This window comes from Hyperolius riggenbachi, chromosome 3 (genome assembly GCF_040937935.1).
Source record: "Hyperolius riggenbachi isolate aHypRig1 chromosome 3, aHypRig1.pri, whole genome shotgun sequence".
Lineage (NCBI taxonomy): Eukaryota > Metazoa > Chordata > Amphibia > Anura > Hyperoliidae > Hyperolius > Hyperolius riggenbachi.
In genome coordinates, this window is record NC_090648.1 from 469,104,046 (window position 1) to 469,122,009 (window position 17,964).

The window sequence follows — 17,964 nt, forward strand, 5'->3', positions numbered from 1 at the left end:
AATGAAGGTACAGAGGTGACACTGGAGGCACAGGGGAGAGAGGTGACACAGTGGGGGACCAGAGGGGGCATTGAAGGCACAGGGGCACAGAGCTGACAAAGTGTGTGTGTGTGTGTGGGGGGGGGGGGGCAGAGGTGGCACAGAGATCGGACACTGAAGGCACAGGGGGACAGAGGTGACAGTGGGATAACAGAGGTGACACAATGGGGGGACAAAGGGGACACTGAAGGCACAGGGGGACAGAGGTGACACGGATGAGGACACTGGAGGCACAGGGAAGCATAGAGGAGGTACAGTAAACGGGTAGCACAAAGTTTCAACCTATGGACAGATTCAGGTTAAGAACTAACTTACAGACCCCATCTCGTTTAGTAACCAGAGACTACCTGTAGTTTCAATAGATATTCATTAGATTTGAGGTTTATGTCAAATCTAATTTTTAATCTGTTAAAAGAAATCTAATTGTGTACGGCCAACTTATAACTCTTAAGTATCCTATGTCCTAAATAAAATTGAACTAAAGAATTGCAAAACGTATATGGCTACAACTGAAGGATTGACAAAATCCCTCTGAACCGCCAAATGTCTGAAACATGCCAGAGTAAATCTATCAAACTTGAGTAAAAATTGGTTTAGACGGTTTCCTCCAGGTTACCTCCTGACAAGCGCCCCGATCGCCGCGCTCCTCTCGTAGCATCGTCACTCCGAGAGACACGCAATGTCCCCACAAAGAAAACGAGGGAAGGGGAAGACAAGACCCAAACAGCGGTCGAATTAATCATTTATTGTATCTTGTCAAACTGTCTGTCGGAATCAGTTTTATTCGATAAGACGGGCACCTCGGATAATTCACCCCCAGCGCACGGCCCCCCGAGCACGTGTAATCACCCACATACATATTAATTAACTGGCAAGGGAAAAAAGAGAGATTAAGAAAAGGAAAAAAAAAACAGAGGGAAGAGAATAGAGGAAGCAGATAGAGCGTCTTAAATACCATCTTCGCTCGAGGCTGCAATTTCGGCAGATGAAGAGGTCAGGAGTGTTTAGCAGTGCGCTGCCACGTTAATTTAGTATGACAAGATAAAACAGTAATCTCTGCTTGGAGACTCTGTAAGCCGCCGTCTACCTAGGGACATGCTCCACTCGATCTGCGCTGTATATCACTTTATACAATTGCCGTGACAAAGCCCCTGAGTTCTCTTATGTAAATCTCTCGCCTCTCCCCGCACCGGGCAGGCTGTGCGCGGGGTCGCACTGTAAGCTATAGGAACATTAGCATCTTACGCTCGCCGCCAGGGCCGTCCGCCCTCCCCGGGTGGGAGATGTTTAGTATTCGGATAATCCATTGATCTGCGCGCTCCTCTCCACCGGCTCGGAAATTCTCAATCCGCCACCCTGACAGCGCCGGCGAACGCACGGAGGTTCGCGAAGATCTGAGGGTTTGGGGGTATTTTTGGAGGGGGGGGGGGGGGGGTGATCAAAAATGGCTTTATTGGTTATGCTTAGCAATTATGCTTAGGGCTCTTTCACACTAGAGGGATTTTTTGGCGTTTTAACGCCACGGCCATAGTTGGCGTGTTCCATCGTAAAATGATAGTCCATAGACTTTTATTTTACCTTTCACACATAACGCTGCGTTTTGGAGCGTTGCGTTTTGAAGCTCCCAGGAGCTTTTTTAGGGCTGACCGCGGCGTTTCTCATTACAATTGATAGTAATGTATTGGCGTTAAAATGCCTTCAAAACGCCTGCAGCCAAAATGCAGCGTTTTAGCCTTTTACCGCTGCCTGTAGTGTGAAAGAGCCCTTAACCCCTCCAACACAGACCCGTGAAGAGCGACCTGGTAATGAGAAGCAAAGTAGACCTGTGAAAGACGGTGGACTTCACTGCTGGGGATAGCCTATGAAAAATCAATTCCACAAATCTTCCATATTTTTATTTTTATTAAATGGTGGCAGAAAAGACCCCTGACCCCCGCTTTTAGGTTTAGGAATACCAGGCAGATGCTTGGGGTGATGCCTGCAGGAGGGGCACCACAGAACTATTCTTAGCACATTGCTTTATGGGCTTCTTATACACAACTGCCAGTTCTGGTCAAAACCTAAATGGCCGCTGATGATTATCATACCAAGGATATGGAAGGTGTAATTTCTGTGGTAATTGTTTTAGGTTTGGCCTTCTGGATTTCTAGGACAATATTCAGACTTGTAAGGCCCAGGTTGTACATATAAATGTATTTTCATAAAGTATCTACACACCCCTTATAACAATTATAGGAAGGGTTTGTTTACTGGATCCAGAAAGTTTGGGCTGGTCAGGGGCATCTGGCCTGGTAAGGTTTTGTGTATACCTACTTAGCAGACTTGGTTTGGGAAATGGCAAAATAAATTAATGTAGGCTATGATAGTACTCAGACTCAGTACACTCTTCCCACACACAAAGCAGGACTCGAGTCATTTCTTTATAAAGTTACTATTCAAACTGTGGAATCAGAGTTGGATGATTTTTGTACCCACTTCATAGCCCTGCCGAGGCTGTTGAGTCGGAGTTGAGAAGTCGGATTTGGAGCATTTTTGGGTACCTGGAATCAGAGTCTGAGGCTTAAAAAATGAGGAGTCCCAGTCAGATGATTTTTGTACCGACTCCACAGCCCTGCTTCTCTGCTAGTAACAGGAAGCAGTATGCTATACTGTAGTGTTTTTTTCCCCACCTGCTTAGCAGCATCTTTCCCATGACTACCACTCACCCTTCCAGCTGGTAAACTGTCCAAACTCATTCAGAAGTTTGTTGATCGGATAGATTGGAGTCTACTGTCCGAAGACATGAATAGTCAGCTTATGGCCACCTTTAGTAAACCAGGTGTGGAGAAACGAACGGTGAATATAAGCAGCCAGTTAGGAAAAGCAGCCAGTTAGGAAAAAGTAGGAGACTGTTCCATTCAGCAATAAGAGCAAAACTCAAAATATGCTGGGCCACACCTAAGAAGCCCTGGCTACCCAGCTATTGGGATATCTCCAGACAGAAGTTAAACCTTCATTTAGGCACTCTAAATGCAGTCTAAATATTGTTAACTGAAATACCAGAAATCTCTGTTTAGCACCCAGAGCTGAGAGGGAGGGGAGGGGTGTTTCTCTTGAGTTTCCTCCTGGGAGAGAATTTTCATCTTCTCTTCAATACGTTTTTAGCATTCTACAATTGAAAAAGTACCCAAACGGTGAAAAAAGAACTATGTATTTTGAGTATTGTCTTGCTTGCTATTGGTTTAAAAGGCATTTTATGACAAGGGGCCATCTGCAATTCACTTTTTCGCCTGTGTTTTCTCCTAGGAGATCATTTATCATCTTCGATTTAAAATAACTTTTTAATACTTTACAATGGAAAAAGTACCAGAAGAGTAGGAGAAAAAGTACTGCCAAAATTATTTTGAGTTGTTGGTTTGCTTGGTGGTAGTTTAACCACTTGAGGACCACAGTGCTAAACCCCCCTAAAGACCAGGCCATTTGTGTAGAAATTGGCCACAGCAGCAGGGCTGCAGGACTCAGCACACAAGTCATTCCCCCCTCCTTTTCTCCCCACCAACAGAGCTCTCTGTTGGTGGGGTCTGATCGCCCCCCTAGTGGTTTTTTTTTAATAAATATTTGCCTCTTTATTTTGTTTTGTTTTTAACTATTCTTTTTAAACCCCTCCCTCCCCCCAGCCAGCCAATCCTGGCGATCAGCTGTCATAGGCTTCTGCCTATGAGAGCTGATCGCTCTCTAGTGTCCCCAGTACAGTGCTGCGGGAGATCACCACGATGTACACAGTTATTAGACGGCGGTATCGCCGTCTAACAGTCTCCGAGCGGCGATCGCCGCTCGGAGACTGAAGGCAGAACGGAGCTCCGCCTACCAAGCAGAAGACGACTTGAAAAATGAATTGAATAAGGGCCATTATTCAACTTGCTTTTTCTCCCAAATTTTCTCCTAGGCTATATTTTCACACCTTATCAATATCTGCCCAATGCCTTTAAGTCACCAGAAAGCAAAAAAATAATATGTAGAATAAACAGAATAATATCGACAGTACTTTTCATCTACTTTTTGGTACTTTTTCAATAGCCAAGTGCTGGAAAAAGTTATTTTTAACAGACGATGAAACATGATCTAAGAGAAAACACTGTAGAAAAATGTAATTGAATAAAAGGTAAAAGGGTTCTGCCAGTTGGAGAAGAGCAACAACAAGCACCGGAAGGAAAGCTTGGATGCAAGGTTCGCTCCACCCAGAACTGATGTATCAGTGATTGTTGAATATGCTATGGAAAGCTTGTTCAAACGGGCGGTAAAAGGGATCTACTGGAGTTCCATTCAAATGAATGGGGTAGTTTTTACATGACGGTGACAGCAGTTTGCGTCGGTCTTGTAAATGTTGTGGTAGAGCCCGTTGTCAGGTGTTGGGCGCTACATGTACCATTCAAGACAACTCAGTTGGCACAGTTTTTTGTCCCCCTAGAACAAGGGTGTCCAAACCTTTTAGGCCAAGAGTCATAGGCAAGGGTCGCCGTTCTTGAGAGTCTTAGGGTGCTGAACAAGCCAAATTAAACAATTGAAAGCCCAAGAGTGACTTCGCCAACCAGACTTACCTTATAACAAATATTGGTACTTTTCCGTTAGCTGGGCGCATCCACTAGGTGGCGATAAAACTCCACCAGAATTACATCTTTCCCTACTATCCATGGCGGCCTGGAGGGGGAATAGTAATTAACACCACCTAGTGGATGCGCCCGGCTAACGGAAAAGTATCCAAATATTTTATTTCGGCCCTGCGAACCGGCTGCACCAGTCTTATTGCTATTTACAATCATATTTGCTTACGTAACATAAAATAGGCAACCTGTAGCCAGGATGACAAAATAACTACTGCAGGAAACACTGTAAAAGCGATAATGCCCCAAGAGAGTCTGAACAAAGCGTGGCACTGGCAGCGATGCCAGAGGACAGGAGAACGCGGGGATCCGTACTCAATGAAACGGTCATCTTGATTTAGCGAGATGTCACACGGCGATAGACAATGCCTCCAAACCACGTCACAATATGTCGGCTCAATGCATAGCATCTGCCAGAGTGATAGAAGCAGAGGCATGCCACAAACCACCATGAGGAAAATACGCATCTAATGTCCTCACTGCAGTCCCAGGGATCCAGGGAATTTATCTGATTGCCATCTGGAGTCGGGAAGGAATTTTTTCCCTTTTGGGGCTAATTGGACCATGCCTTGTAAGGGTTTTTCACCTTCTTCTAGATCAACATGGATATATGAGGGAGCAGGATGGTGTTGTAATTTGTTTTCTGGATGAACTCGATGGACATATGTCTTTTTTCAACCCAAATAACTATGTCCCATTATTATTATTATACATTTTTATAGCTCTGATATATTTCCCGGTCCCCAGGAGATAAAATCATTATCTGGTACTGGGTCCAGCAGGCATGCAGAGCTGGTAATGGAAGGGTACATGAATCTCACCACTTGGGAGACCCAAAGAATAAAAGAACCCAGCAGCGGATGGGATGTGGGTTCCCCTGGTAACGGGTACGGTAAGTGTGCAAAGCCGGTAACTTAAAGGTCAACTGTAGCAAGAGGTATGTTGAGGTTGCAATACTCATTTTCTTTTTAAGCAATACCAGTTGCCTTGCTATCCTGCTGATCCTTTGTCTCTAATACTTTTAGACATAGACCCCGATCAAGTATACAGCAGATCAGGTGTTTCTGACATTATTGTCGGATCTGATGAGATTAGCTGATTGCTTGTTGCTGGTGTGTTATTCAGACATTAATGCAGCTAAAGAGATCAGCAGTGCTGCCAGGCAACTGGTATTGTTTAAAGAGACACTGAAGCGGAAAAAAAATTATGACATAATGCATTGGTTGTGTAGTACGGATAATTACTAGAACATTAGTGGCCAAGAAAATAGTCTAATATTTTTATTTTCAGTTATACTGTATAGTGTTTTTTATAACATTGCATCATTCTCTAATATTTGCAGTTCGCACACTACTCAGCATTCTAAATGATTTTAATGAGCAGCCCAGTGAACTATTGACCTGTCCTCTGCAGAAGAAAAAACAATAGTGACTGACACTTGAGATAATAAGCTTCAGAAGACAGAGCTCTCTGTGACTTTGAAAGTCTTGGAGCTCAATGGATCCTTTGCATCGATAACAGCTGGAGTTTTTTTTAACTCTTCCTGTACTGGAAACAATATTAGGCTTATGTTTCTGCTCCTAATGTTTTATTTCTTAGGTGTACTACACATACAAATCATTATATCATATTTTTTTTTTCGCTTCAGTGTCTCTTTAAAAGGAAATAAATATGGCAGCCTCCATATACCTCCACCAGAGTCCTCCGAAAGATGGAAAAAAAAAAAAGACGTAAGCTTCCCCTCTCCAGCAAAATGAATAGTGAATGGAGTACTGACTCCTAAGCTTTAGTACAGGAACCATAGTGAGTAACAATTAGGATTCAGTAAGAAAGAACAAATAGTCGGTTTCTGAACTACAATCTAATAACTGTGTTTTTCCCCTTCACGGGATGGGCAGTCATTTGTTCAGCAACGAAGGCAGCCCCGGAGGGCGGACGTTCGCTCGAAGCCAGGCAAGCGGCGCAAGCAGCAGAGCGCAGTGTGTAACCGGAGGCTGTTTTGTGCAGATTTGGGGGAGAAATTAAGTGTGTGCTCAGTGCAGCCCCCCACCCTTGCAGCCCCCCCACCCTCCAATCTTCCCATCCGAGAGGCGGAAACAGGGAATAATTAACATGTGACCTGGCAGCTGACGCTGACAATGCAGGCTTGTTTGCAAAGCATAAATCTCTAAAAACAAGAAGCAAACAATGGGAAAGTTTATGAGGAATGGAAACCGCAAAGCCTACAAGGCGGGTGGAGGGCAAACACTCGGCGCAGTCATGTGCTTCCATTTCACCGCCTGGCTCTGGTATTCCTCAATTCATCTCACATGTGTGATGGGCAGATGAATCCATGTGATGCCAACACGCTAATGCTGGAGGTGAAAATCCCCAGGAAAGCCATTATGTAACGACACTCTCTGCTGCCAATCACGCTGCTATGCAATTGCGTTTTCACGCACATGCGAAATTGGATCCTTTTTCCACTGCTATGTAATTGAGTTTTCTCGCACGCATGCGCTGGATCCCATTTCCCCTGCTATGTCATTGCGTTTCCTCGCGCACATGTGCAGGATCCTATTTCCCCTGCTACGTCATTGCGGTTTCTCGCAAGCATGCACAGTAGGATTCTTTTTCCAATACTAAGTCATCGCATTTGCTTGCGTGCATGCACACTAGGTCTCTTTGTCCATGCACATGCACAGTAGGATCATTTTTCCCCTGCTATGTTCTCTTTTCTTGCGTGCATGTGCAGTTGGATCCTTTTTTCCCCCTGCTGTGTCACGTTTTCTTGCGTGCATGCGCAGTAGGATCCTTTCTCCCTTACTGCATCCCCACGTTTTCTCATGTGTAGTAGAATCTATTTTTTCCCAGCTAAGTCATTGCGTTTGCTTGTGCACATGCACAGTAGGATTCTTTGTCCACGCGCATGCACAGTAGGATTCTTCTTCTCCTGCTATGTCATCTCTTTTCTTGCGTGCATGCGCAGTTGAATTTTTTTTCCCCTGCTATGTTGTGTTTTCTAATACTGAGATATAACTGCTCAGACCTGATACACCGTTAGCGCAAATCTGCATGTCTGGGAATGATGCATCCTGGGAAACCGCACTTGCTCACTTAAAGCTGAATTATTGCAAATTCCTTCTGTTTTAAGGATGCAGAATCATAATTTAGCATCCCTTTTTAGTAAGAGGACTTCCCGGTCTATTTTAGCCCTTTATTCCTTACTTGTGGTTCTGGGTCACCACGAGCTATCTGGATACTCTGGAGAGTGATACAGATCAGCAGTGACAGGCTGAAATATTCCGCCAGTTGGCTGCCTGATTCATGACAGATCAGTGTGCGCACAGATCATCAGAAAGTCTGTGGAAATCCCGGGATTATATCCGTGGAAGGCGCGTTTCATTTGTGGATAGAATATCACTCTTTACCACCCTGCAACCCGTCAGAAAACCCCAAAGATCTGATCACCGCACACGGCGGCGTCGTTAACTGGTGACGAATCGAGCGTGCCTATCTCTCGCAGAAAGGCCCGCTCTGCAGAGAGGACGTGTGAAGGAATTACCCCGCCACACACTGTACATATGGCCGGTAAGCCAGCTTTAGCACAATCCTTGCAAATCTATTCTCCACACCAGGAAAATGGAGCGCGGCGGAGAGAGAGAGAGCCGCGAGCACACAGGACGCAGCGCCACTCGCGCCGCCACAATGGGCCACTCGCGCGGTCCGCCACAAGGAGCCCGCCCCGCTAATCTTGCGTAATGAGAATGGTTTAAGATCGAATTAAGTTAACGGGACAAGCTGGAATTAAAGTGGGACTCGGATGTAATTAAAGAGGAAGAGATTGCTTACGTGCAAAATACTGCCTGTAAGGTGGAATGTACAGAAGTAGACGCTGAAGATATAGGTCCTCCCAAACTCTCCCCTCCAACTGACTAATGCTGAATACTCACCGCAGCGACGAGGAAGATGGATCCAGCAACATTTCCCTGACGACGATGTCCCATAATGCATGTTCCGGTCGGCATGCGCGATGTCACACAACGGGCGCGAATGGAAAGTCAAGCGATTGTGGTACTTTGCGCGCGGTTGTCGGAGATCTTAAAAGATCTGATCCACCAGGACGGCCGTTATCGTGACACTACATGGCATCCTATGTACCCACTTTGCGAGATCACGGAAGAAATCGCTCAAAGCATCGCCAGTCGTCGGGACAATTGTCAGGAAAGCGTGTCATGGGTATGGGTCTTAATGAATATCTACTTTCCATCGATTCGCTCCTCTGCAATCATGGAATGAATATTACGGTCTTTATTTCCCACAGTCACCCTTGTGTAATTGGCTTGCTGATTTTCCCAGATGGGCCTAGACCCAGGCAATTTGGGCAAGGCATCGGTTGGGCTGGTTCAGGTAGGGTTAGGCATCGGTCAGGTGGGGGAGGGGGTTTGGGTTAGAGTAAGGCATTTTGTGGCGGGGACAATGGGCTGGTGTGAGAGTAGGTCAGGGTTAGGCGATTCCATCAATCTTATCAAATTGCATAGCAGTTTTCCAATTGTTAGTGAGCCCGAATGATCGTTTCCATCAAATCGGATGGATAGAGAGAATTGTATCATTAATGGCCAACTTAAAGAGAATCTGTACTGTAAAATTCTTACAATAAAAAGCATACCATTCTATTCATTATGTTCTCCTGGGCCCCTCTGTGCTGTTTCTGCCACTCCCTGCTGCAATCCTGGCTTGTAATTGCCATTTTTATGCAGTGTTTACAAACAAAATACATAGCAAGTAATAGGCTGAGAGTAGCTCAGTGTGTGAGTCATAGAGAGTGTGCACGGAGCTTGGAGAGGGTGTGTATAGCTTCTATCCAATCACAAGCAGCACAGCACATTCCAGCCTGACTGCCTCAGCCCGACAGACCCCACAGAGGAGAGAAGATTAGATCATATAACAGAGATAATACAGCCACTGTGCAACTAGGAAAGGCTGCAGTAAGACAGAGCACATTAGAACAGGTATAGGAACTTATAGGATAGAAGAAATAAGGCTCAAAATTTTGTTACAGAGTCTCTTGAAGGTTGGTAGCTACACAGATATGCTTTGATGGTCATTTGGACTGAGTGATCAAATGAATCGCCATTTTGAAGCTTAACCAAACCAGTGGATGATATACTTATGATTGATGACAGACATTGGCCCTTAATCCAATTAACTTCTATTCCTGAGTTTTCTCCCAGGAGATAATTTTCCATCGTATTTAAAGAATAGCTTTCAGCACTTTGCAATTGAAAAAAGTACTTAAAGTACGTAAAAAGTAATAAACTTATGTTGAGTATTTTCTTACATGTTTGGAGGTTTGAAGATATTTTTATTTGGTAAGATTTGAAAATATCTTCTTGGAAAAAACTCAAGAGAAAAGTTAACAGGATATGGGCCATAGATTCTCAATGCAGGCATCCATAAAAATGTTGATTGAAAAAATAATCTTTTCAAGGTTGAATAGGGTATGGCCAGTACACCAGTCCACTTCCATGGTGAAAACGGCAGCAGAAGAAGACAAAACTACACAGATCACCACTGGGGTCATTAATATCCCAGCATAAAACCAACCTTATAGAGAAACTTTAGCTCAGGATTGAACTTTATGCCAATCAGTAGCTGATACCCCCCCCTTTCCCATGAGAAATATTTACCTTTTCTCGCACGAATCATCAGGGGGGCTCTATGTGGCCGATATTGTGGTGAAACCCCTCCCACAGTAATATGTTATGACCATAGTCTTGACAGCTGGCTGTGAACCTCGTTGCATTGTGGGAAATAACGTTTTTTTGCAACTGCCCAGCAAGCAACATCTCCCTCTGTGCATAGAACTCTTAGTAACGAACATTCCATACGAATCACCTGGCAAAACTAAAGAGGTCGCCACCAGTGATACATTTCATAATGTAAACCAGGGAGAGGAAAGACTTTAAAATGGGAAAACACTGACTAAATAATCTATAAATTAAAAAAAAGCAATTGTATTCATTATGTTATGTTCACTACAGTTCCTCTTCAACCTTCGTTGCTTGTCAATTCTACAAAGGGGCTGTTCAATAAAAAACTGTAACATAATACCGATAATGTCTGTGGGACCCCAGCAGGTGACTGCTGTTGCCTTAGGCAGTGGCACACAAGCGGACAGGTCTCTTGTAAACAGTAATCTCACTGATCTTTGCAGAAATCTCTCTTTCAAGAACCCCAAAACCAGCTAGTCAACCAAGACTTTCTATCTCATTCCTCGAAGAAACTGCAGGCCAGGTTGACTGCACAAGCATCTGCTGCACCAACTCCTGGGCTGAATTATGGTGTGGCCCATGCGAGAATCTGCCAACTCCAGGGAACTTATGCAGTGTGAAGCCTGCCACACACATCCAATTTCCAATGGCCAATCAGTGGCCAATTTTACCACTTTCATCTAGTATGAGAGCTTACCTTCACAATTTGTTCATAAACACTAATACTACCTAGAGGTGGTAACGATGAATGTGTGTACCGTACCAGGCTTAAAGGGTGTGCACACTCATCCAATTTTCATTGGCCACATTGGCCAATTTTACCTCCTCAGTGTAGCATGAGAGCCAACAGCTTTTGAACACTATGAACAGAATGTGTTGGTTAGGCCTCAGGTACTTATCCGTTAGCCGGGCGCATCCGGCAGGTGGCGCTAATTACTATTCCCCCTCCAGGCCGACATGGATAGTAGGGAAAGATGTAACTCTGGTGGAGTTTTGTCGCCACCTAGAGGATGCGCCCGGCTAACGGATAAGTACCAGGCCTCATACTAAAATAGATGGTCAATCAAAATTGATGTATGGCTTTAGTAACTACAGATGGTATAAGAGATGTGGATTTTTCTAGCTTGCATGCAAATTTAGTTCAAATTGTTTGCAGCTTAAGCCTGGTACACACTTTCAATAAAGATTGGCCAATTACTGCCTACTTTTACCATCTCCATGTCCAATCGGGTTTACATACACAATCTGCTAACTGTATTCAATATCTGTTGACCCCCCTACTACATGGAGGTGGTAAAATTGGTCAGTAATTGAGCAATCATACGTGAAAGTGTGGACAAGGCCTTAATCGTAGGCCAATCAAATGCACTTGTTGCACCCAACTAAGGAACACACACAGTTCTGTCTGGCCATTGATGGAAAGAGGCCTTCTTAGATAGTCAACAAGGCATCAGGATCTACACAATGTGAGAAGAAACCCTACAAAATTCTAATAAAGTGTGTGAAGAAAAGTTAGAATTTCTATCAAATGTTTGTTTTTATGAGCCAATGGCCGTTTGGGATCTTTTCCTTCATGTCTTGCCGGCCTGATCATCACTAGGATTAGGTAAGACTCTCCACAGTATGGACAGAACAAGCAATAAATATCCAAAAAAAGAAAATCCCTCTCTTGCCCACCTTACGCAAGACTAAAAGGAAAGTTTGAAGTAGAGTTCTGCTTTTAATGCATCTCCAGTTTAGACCACGATACTCATGTTCTTGTTTGGTGGAAGACATGACAATACTTTGGTCAACAGTGAAAAAAAAAAGCAGGTCTGCCGGAATAAAACCGTTGGCCACGGGACGGCCACCTACCATTGTGTTGTGTTGGTACGTGGGGCTCCTGTGGCCACAGGCATCTTGTGTCAGCAAGGATACCGCCTGAAACTCCTCGACGTGATGCTTGCTGGGGAAACTGGCGTGCAAGGGGAGGTGAAAGGCTGGCAGGGCACCATTCTCCTCTTCTTCCATTTTCTGCCGGCTCGTCACCATGGCTACCTCTCCATCTACATCCCCATACGGAGAGGCCGGTCTCTTGGAAGACATCCTGGAAGGAACAAAAGCGGAGAAAATAATGAAAAAAAAAAAAAAAAAAGCTCCGCATAAATCCTTAATGCCGTCATTGTGTCGTTAGAGTCCATTGTAACAGCAATGGCTTTTTGTGCGTGAAACGAGCAGGAATCTGTCCAAATACCACCGCGAAGAGTACACAGCGAGGAACAATGGCCAGGCAGGTAGCGACAGAACACTGCCTGTTTGTTAGTAGAATAATCAACTAATAGCACATTCCTCCTGGCTCCTGAAATGAGAAATTTCACCTATAAAACATTATCCGCTGGAGGCCTGCCCTGGGGGGAGCGCTATTCTCTTACAATGCCTGTGAATCTGGGTTAGGCTAGCGAAGGGACAAAGAGGGGAAAGGAAAAGAAAGGCCCAAAACCGTAGTTTAGAAATTGCATTTATTATAAACAGATATAAAAAAATCTCTTATTGGACGCAGTAGCAGGGCAGCTTGGAAAACCACAACAGTGGGACTCCGTGAGGCTGCGAAGTGCTCGCAGGCGGATAGAAGTCTGTGAAACTCAAGCTGCTGGGAAGTAGAAGTCCCAGCAAAGTGCAGAAGAGCATGCCGAACCTTGTAGTTCTACAGGACAGAAAATCCATGAGGTGAGAGTATGGGTTAATGTGATCATAGAGGTAACTATAGAAGCACCACCGTCCACCGCATTAACCCTTGATCACGCCTAGCGGAGACTGGACAGATAAACCCCCTAATGGTTCCTTTTATGTCTTGAGTACTCCAATGATTAAATCTTTGTAATCCTAAATTCCTAGGCCAGACCCCCTTCCCCACCCCCCAAAGTAAACCAGAGACTTATTAAAGTAAATATTTGATATTTACCCAGGGCTTCCACCCGCCCCAAAAGCTCATCTGAGTCCCTCGCCATCCTCCCGCGGTCTGCCGCTCAGCCGCGATCAGCACCGGTAACTGGCTCAGTCAGGTCCAATCTGGGTCTTCTGCGCATGCGCGGGAGGTCCATGCATGCGTAGAAATTACCAAATAACACGAATGAGCCAATTAGCGGGGCTGATTGCAGCTGAACGGCAGACCGCGGGAGGATGGCGAGGGACTCAGATGAGGCGGGAGGAAGCCCCGGGTAAGTATCAAATCTTTACTTTAATACTTCTCCGGTTTACTTTAAGGACCAGAGAATTCTCAGTTTAAAAAAAGGGGGGGGGGGGGCTCATAGCACAGCTCCATGAGCAGGTCAGGAGCAGATTTCATTGGCTCATGACCCTGTGATCACTGTGAGCCAATCATAGGAAATCTACACCCTAGCAGGGATAAGATGCCCCAAACAGGGCGTAGATTTCAATTACCGTGGTCCAGAAGCGGTTAAAATTAAGCAAGACCATTCACAACCCCAAGGCAGGGAGCACACTTAGTAGAATTGCATGCGTTGAGCCACATAGCACAAAACCCAGCCACACAAACAATCGCATTGCTGCGCGATTCACAGGGCGATTTTTTTATGCCTTTTAAAATAGTTCAGCATATTGTATGCAAATCACATGTGATTCACATACAATGCTATCCAATGAGCAATCACAAACACATGCAATTCTCATGAGTTTTTGATGCGTTTTGGGAAAAAAAGAAAGAAAGGGAAAGAAAAAAAAGGAAATACATTATTTGATTATGAATTTTTAACTATTTGAATATGACTATTTATTAGAAGTGTAAAGTGCACAGAGAACGCACATAAAACACAAATGCAGGAAAAAAAAAACACAGTAGGCTCCCTGCACACTGCATGTGATTCAGATTTGCAATTCCGATTTTCTCTGAATGCAATCAACAGAAAAACGGAGGAAAAAAACGCAGCATGCAGTAACGATTAAAAATCGGAATCTGATGTAAAAAACGACTAAAAATCGGAATCGCATGCAGTGTGCAGGGAGCCGAAGGCTCACAGCAGAAACGTCAAGGTTTCCTGAGCAGACAAGTGTGCCCCCAGCTTAAGGTGATTGGGAAGAAATCCAGGAACAATGATGGAGGCTACATAACAACCCTAATCCCCAAGAGGTACTAAAACCCAAGGGTGACTCCAGGCTTAAAGAGTTAATTTGCACATTCAGTAGTGGTGCATTGTGGGTAACCACAGTTACACACTTGAATCTGAATTATTGAAAATACCTTCTGTTTTAAGAAGGCAAATCACACCAAGCATTGCTTTTTAGTAGGAGGGCTTTTTGGGTCTCTTTGAGCCCCCTATACTTTCCTAGTGGTTTTGGGTCACCCTGAGCTGCTTGGATATTCCACCTAAAACTGTCATATTTCTTTTGTGGTGCAGAGTAACCCCTTAATAGGTTTAGATTTCAGGTTTCAGTTTAAATATGTGTAAGTGTTACAATAATGAAAAAGCAAAATATGACTGCTATAAAGTACAGACGGAAGTATCGGGGATCTCAAGTAACGGTCTCTGAATCGTGGCGCCTCGCAGAATAAGCCCCAAACATGGCGGTCACTGTTTAGCTTCTATCTCCAGCTCTAAGAGGATTACGGATTTATAACCGCATCTCGTAACCTGACAGCGATGGGGAGCGATCTGCCTGCACTTCATTAAGAAGATTAGCAGATCGCGGAACAGATAATCTATGCCAGAGAGCAAGAGGTTAACATAAAGCAAATGTAGTTTACTAAGCATTAAAGTGGACCTGAACTCTTGCACAGGGCAGAAGGAAAGCATAGAGAAATCCACTGTGTATGTATTTAGAGAGTTTAGCCTGTCTAATTCCCCCTCATCTGTGACTAATCACAAGTTGTTATTTGATCTCTTAGCTATGTCAGCTGACTGCCATGACAGAGCTGCTAATTTGTTAACACCAGAAGTTAACCCTATGCCTGCTTCCATAAAAGCAGGAAGTAGACACATTGCAGATTTATTGCAGGATTTGTATCAGCTGTAACAAAGAAATGTTTTTCTTTTAAGGTTATTAGGCTGTTGCTTATCTTTTAGAGCAGAGAGGAAGTTCTGAGTTCAGGTCCGCTTTAATAGCCAGCTCCATATAATAGTAACATCTCTGATCCATTCTATATAAGGTGACACTTCCCCGCAGTAATAGGAGTGTCTCCTCCATGCACAATAGTAAGATTTTCATACAGTTATGTGCCGCCTCTGCTATCATAATGCGAGACTTCAATGCAGTGATTTGGGTCTCCTCCCCAACAACAATAGTGAGATTTCCTAACAGTAATTTGTGTCTCCTCCCCAACAACAATGGTGAGGCTTTCATACAGTAATGTGTCTTCTCTGTTCTCATAAGGAAAATATTTCCTTACTATAAATTTCTGTCCTCGCTCCTCCCACAATGGTGACATTTCTCTAAAACTAGTTTAAATGTTCACCCCTCTCACACTGGTGAAAGTTCCCTGCACTTATTTGAGCCGTCTCCACTCCCACAATGGTAAGGTTTCCCTGCACTAGCTTGCACCTTCTCCCCTCCCACACTGGTGAACATTCCCTGCACTAGCTTGCACCTTCTCCCCTCCCACACTGGGGAAAGTACCCTGCACTAGCTTGCACCTTCTCCCCTCCCACACTGGTGAACATTCCCTGCACTAGCTTGCACCTTCTCCCCTCCCACACTGGTGAACATTCCCAGCACTAGCTTGCACCTTCCCCCCTCCCACACTGGTAAAAGTTCCCTGCACTAGCTTGCACCTTCTCCCCTCCCACACTGGGGAAAGTTCCCTGCACTAGCTTGCACCTTCTCCCCTCCCACACTGGTGAACATTCCCTGCACTAGCTTGCACCTTCTCCCCTCCCACACTGGGGAAAGTTCCCTGCACTAGCTTGCACCTTCTCCCCTCCCACACTGGTGAACATTCCCTGCACTAGCTTGCACCTTCTCCCCTCCCACACTGGGGAAAGTTCCCTGCACTAGCTTGCACCTTCTCCCCTCCCACACTGGTGAACATTCCCTGCACTAGCTTGCACCTTCTCCCCTCCCACACTGGGGAAAGTTCCCTGCACTAGCTTGCACCTTCTCCCCTCCCACACTGGTGAACATTCCCTGCACTAGCTTGCACCTTCTCCCCTCCCACACTGGTGAAAGTTCCCTGCACTAGCTTGCACCTTCTCCCCTCCCACACTGGTGAAAGTTCCCTGCACTAGCTTGCACCTTCTCTCTCCTCCCACACTGGTGAAAGTTCCCTGCACTAGCTTGCAACTTCTCCCCTCCCACAATGGTGAAAGTTCCCTGCACTAATTTGAGCCTTCTCCCCTCCCACAATGGTGAGTTTTCCCTGCACTAGCTTGCACTTTCTCCCCTCCCACACTGGTGAACGTTCCCTCCACTAGCTTGCAACTTCTCCCCTCCCACAATGGTGAACATTTCCTGCATAAGCTTGCACCTTCTCCGCTCCCACACTGGGGAAAGTTCGCTGCACTAGCTTGCACCTTCTCCCCTCCCACACTGGTGAAAGTTCCCTGCACTAATTTGAGCCTTCTCTTCTCCCACATTGGTGAGTATTCCCTGCACTAGCTTGCACCTTCTCCCCTCCCACAATGGTGAGTATTCCCTGCACTAGCTTGCAACTTGTCCCCTCCCACAATAGTGAGATTTTCCTGCACTAACATGCACCTTCTCCCCTCCCACAATAGTGAGATTTTCCTGCACTAACATGCACCTTCTCCCTTCCCACAATAGTGAGATTACCCTGCACTAGTATGCGCCTTCTCCCCTCCCACAATAGTGAGATTACCCTGCACTAGCATGCACCTTCTCCCCTCCCACAATAGTGAGATTACCCTGCACTAGCATGCACCTTCTCCCCTCCCACAATAGTGAGATTACCATGCACTAGCATGCACCTTCTCCCCTCCCACAATAGTGAGATTACCCTGCGCTAGCATGCACCTTCTCCCCTCCCACAATAGTGAAATTACCCTGCGCTAGCATGCACCTTCTCCCCTCCCACAATAGTGAAATTACCCTGCACTAACATGCACCTTCTCCCCTCCCACAATAGTGAGATTACCCTGCGCTACCATGCACCATCTCCCCTCCCACAACAGTGAGATTACCCTGCACTAGCATGCACCTTCTCTCTTCCCACAATAGTGAGATTACCCTGCACTAGCATGCACCTTCTCGCCTCCCACAATAGAGAGATTTCCCTGCGCTAATATGCACATTCTCCCCTCCCACAATAGTGAGATTTCCCTGCACTAGCACCTTCACTAACCGAGCTGAACGATGTTGTGCCTCCTTGCCCTGACGCCAAAAATCAATTCTGTGTCGAACAAAATCAAGTGAATATTAGCTGATTGCTCCACGAACCAAAATTTTCCATGTAGCCTGATTAAGTAAATTGATAACGGCCAATTTCCATTGATCCAGTAGAATGGAACATATTCAATTCTCCCCCAATCCAATAAAATGATTGAACTGAGTGGTTGATCGAGCAGGAAAAGCAAGTAATGTGA

At 45.2% G+C, this 17,964-nt stretch overlaps 1 protein-coding gene across 4 annotated transcripts in view; it reads right to left on the reverse strand.

The window, feature by feature from the left end:
• Nucleotides 1-17,964, reverse strand: part of SOX5 (SRY-box transcription factor 5) — a 369,889-nt gene that overhangs the window by 276,242 nt on the left and 75,683 nt on the right. For 3 of the 4 annotated variants that reach the window (XM_068277989.1, XM_068277987.1, XM_068277988.1), the window contains exon 3: nt 12,287-12,518. The exons of the other annotated variant lie outside the window; for it this stretch is intronic. In XM_068277989.1, the coding sequence (XP_068134090.1) occupies nt 12,287-12,518 (232 nt within the window). The remainder of the gene's footprint in view (nt 1-12,286; nt 12,519-17,964) is intronic. 4 annotated transcript variants of the gene reach the window in all.